General features: G+C 53.7%; 1 protein-coding gene across 1 annotated transcript; it reads right to left on the reverse strand.

The window, feature by feature from the left end:
- Nucleotides 1-359: 359 nt before the first annotated feature.
- GJA3 (gap junction protein alpha 3) lies at nt 360-2,814 on the reverse strand. Its single transcript, XM_004714833.2, has one exon. The coding sequence runs from the start codon at nt 2,812-2,814 to the stop codon at nt 1,531-1,533; it is 1,284 nt and encodes a 427-aa protein (XP_004714890.1). The 3' UTR covers nt 360-1,530.
- Between the last annotated feature and the right edge of the window lie 760 nt (nt 2,815-3,574).

The following is a 3,574-nucleotide window of genomic DNA, read 5'->3' on the forward strand; positions in this document are numbered from 1 at the left end:
TCTTCACCACATTTGCTTATTCGCCCGCTTTGTCTTCAGCGGTTGTGTCGGGAAGGTGAGCATCATAGAATGCCAATTTACTAGAAGAAAGTATTCTTGCGTTGAGGGAGTGCTTGAGTGGAGGCCCAATGTCCTACCAGAAGCACATTTAACGGGGACTTTTCGATGAACAGTTGGTTGCTGGCACCACAGGCATGTTCTAAGATGAGAGAGATGTGCTCTAGAGTCTAGAGGAACCCTCACCAGCATTGCCTGTCACGTCCGTAATTCCACCGACTACCTCTTTAGGGCAATCAAGGCACTTATTAGTAGGCACCTCAAAACTTTCCACCCATTACTCATTCTCCCCCCCCCCCAACTCCTTCCACTTATATTATATCTGTTAAAGTAGCCCCTCATTCTTCTGGTACCAAATTCTATTGGTCAACTGGTGCTGCTATCATAGAAATATCACGAGTGGATGGCTTTAACAAGCAGAAAATTTTAACTTTTCACTGTTTAGGAGAACAGAATGCCCAAATTCAGGGTGCCCACTCGAGGGAAGGCTTTTCCAGGCCGCTCAGCAGGTAGGTTCTTGTCTCCTGGCCTTCTGGATGGTCTTCAAGTGGTCTGGCACTTCCGTTTCGCTTCCCCTCTTTCTGCCTGCGCCATCCGCTCATGCGTTTCTCCCGAGAGGTAACTCGTGACACAACCGGCACAAATCCTGCCTCCTTAACGTACCAAAACCACCTGGCACCACGTGGGAGTTGAACCACAGACACAGAGGCCAGGACTGACATGTATTTGGGGGGCCCTGGAATTCACTGCCCCATGTTTATCTCCATTTCCTCAGCTGTTGAAGGTTATCTCAAGAGGAGCTGGGGTCCCACCTGCTCTCGCCGGAGATGCTGGCCTCTGGAGGGCGCCTGCTCATTGTCACTTGTCAGGAAATGTGCAGTTTGATATCCTGGCCTTCACATGCAATTTCAGAAACTCAGATGACACCAGGGGCCTGAAGGACCACATTGGCTTGGCCTAAATCTTTTTTTAGTTCGGTTTGGCAAATGTCCCAAGTGAAATTCAACTCCGAGTTAAAAGTATCAGTAGAGATAGAGCTAAGTGCATCTGTGGACTTTCGGGTGCCTAGAGCTCTGGACAGCTTAGGAACGTTAAACCAAGTGGCCCAAGGCTGACGTGAGAATGAGCACCTGCTGCTTCCATGCCCAGAGCGGCTGCCCACAGCATTGTGGGCACCCAGAGCTGGAGATCACTGGGCCTAGGTTTCTGCTGCTTGGGCTGCCCGTGAGTATCTTTAGGAGCCCCTCCCAGAATCCTGCTTTGCGCCCACCTCCCAGTCTCAGAAAACTCAGATATTGCCCCTATAAATACACGGGATTAAGAACTGCACACAATTAAACCAGGGAGCCTAGTCTCCTGTGATCCATCGGCTCCCTCACCGCCGGCCTCTCTCTACTTGCACTTTGAACTGCACTTTGGTTTAAGGTTTCTAGAACAGGGATGAGGATGAAGTTGTTTCCAAGAGGGGACCTGCTAGATGGCTAAGTCATCTGCCCTGAGCCTCCCGCTGCTGCTGGCCCTACTGGTCTTGCTGGCCCGGCCTGGGTCTCCAAGGAGCAGGGGCGGCCTGTGCATGTCCACACTGGTGGCCCCTGCCTGCACCTCCTCCTCCGGACACACTTCCAGCTTGCTCCCCCTCAGACTGCTGGTACTCCCGTTCACCAGCAGGAGAGGCACTCCACTCCGTGCCCTGCTTTCCAGCGAGGGCTGGGGAGAGCTGCTTGGAAAAGAGGGGGCCACAGGGGTGGGGACTGGGGGGCAGGGCTTCCTCCCAGAAGCCTGCTGCTCGGCCTCCTGGTTGGCCCAGTTCTGTTCTGTCATCAGCAGGTGGTGGCACCTGTTGCAGTATCTGGCAGCGTGGCCCTTCCCCCGCTCCTCTGCTAGGGCTACCATTTTGAAATCTGTTGGTGGTGGAGGTGCCCCGGGGTACCCTGTGGCCACCGTCTGTCCCAGGGAAGAGGCAGAGTGAGTGTAATAAGGGGGAAATCCCAGTGGGGCGGGGGTTGGGGTGGACTGGGAGGGGAGGTGGAGGGGATTGATCCCGCCTGGCTTTGGGGCCACCGGACTGTAACAGTTGGTCATGCCTTGTTTGAGTTTCTTCCAGCCCAGGTGGTAGATCTCCAGCATGTTGAGTAAGAGGGACACACAGGCCACCACCAGCATGAAGATGATGAAGATGGTCTTCTCCGTGGGCCTGGAAATGAAGCAGTCGACCGTGTTGGGACAGGGCCACCGGTCACAGCGGTAGAGGGGTTTCAGCTCGAAGCCATAGAGGAAGTACTGCCCCACGATGAAGCCCACCTCGAAGAGCGTCTTAAAGATGATGTTGAAGACGTAGGTGCGGAGCAGAGCGCCCGCTATCCGGACCCTGCCCCGGTCATCCCGGATGGGCAGCTTCTGTCTCTTCCCTGTCCTGGCCAGCGGCTCCTCCCCTCGCTGCTGCTTCTCCTCCATGCGCACGATGTGCAGCACGTGGCCCAGGTAGATGAGGGTGGGCGTGGAGACGAAGATGATCTGCAGCACCCAGAAGCGAATGTGGGAGATGGGGAAGGCCTGGTCGTAGCAGACGTTCTCGCAGCCGGGCTGCTGCGTGTTGCACGTGAAGTCCGACTGCTCATCGCCCCAGACCTCCTCCGCGGCGGCTCCCAGCACCAGGATTCGGAAGATGAACAGCACCGTCAGCCAGACCTTGCCAACCACGGTGGAATGCTCTTGCGCGTTCTCTAGCAGCCGTCCCAGGAAGCTCCAGTCACCCATCGCCCCAGACTCCTGGCCTGTAATGAGACCACAGCACGTTAACCAAACTTTACAAGCAGAGAAGCTGCGGGGTGCAGCCACGCCGAGTACCCCGCGATAGGCCTTGTCTGTGACCGGCCACTAGTCTACAAGGCTGGCGTGGGAGCCCAGGGCATCAGAGAACAGTCCTGCAGTCTACTTCCATAGAGACTGCAGCCCTCCCGCGGGACCCAAGCTGAATCGACTCTACGCTCAAGTATTTCTTGCTTGTTCCACCTCCGAACTTTCTTCTTGGGCTCTTTACCTATTGATGGTGGTCTTTTCTTTCTCACTCTGTATTTTTACATTATTATGTTCTTCTTGCTGCTTTAATTGTTATGATTTCTGTGGGCTTTGCCGGTTTGTGAAGAACCGAAGGAGTGGATGCATAGAAATAATAACTGATGTAATGATTTACTGGGAGGGTGGGGGTTGTGATCATAGATCGTGAGGATGTACATACAGCCCTTTTAAACGTGATCTAACCATGCATGTGTAGGATGTGGGCATATGATAGCAAGACAACTACTGGAAGGAAAGAAAGAACCCACGTGACCAATGGTTACCACGGGTGGGGAGGAAGAGCCGTTCACCGCCGGGTACTGAGTTGACATTAATGGTGGAGGAACAATTTGGAAAAGCCTATCAGTAATGGTTGTATAACATGAAGCGTGTATATAACCAATGCCACTGAAGTATGCATGTAGAAGCTGTTCAATTGGAGAATATTTTGTTGTGTATA

Source organism: Echinops telfairi, unplaced genomic scaffold (genome assembly GCF_000313985.2).
Source record: "Echinops telfairi isolate 266 unplaced genomic scaffold, ASM31398v2 ScPeMD7_2565;HRSCAF=3150, whole genome shotgun sequence".
Taxonomy (NCBI): Eukaryota; Metazoa; Chordata; class Mammalia; order Afrosoricida; family Tenrecidae; genus Echinops; species Echinops telfairi.

What these genes read in the sequence shown, in the direction of transcription:
- GJA3 (XM_004714833.2), bottom strand. Translation starts at nt 2,814, where the DNA reads ATGGGTGACTGGAGCTTCCTGGGACGGCTGCTAGAGAACGCGCAAGAG.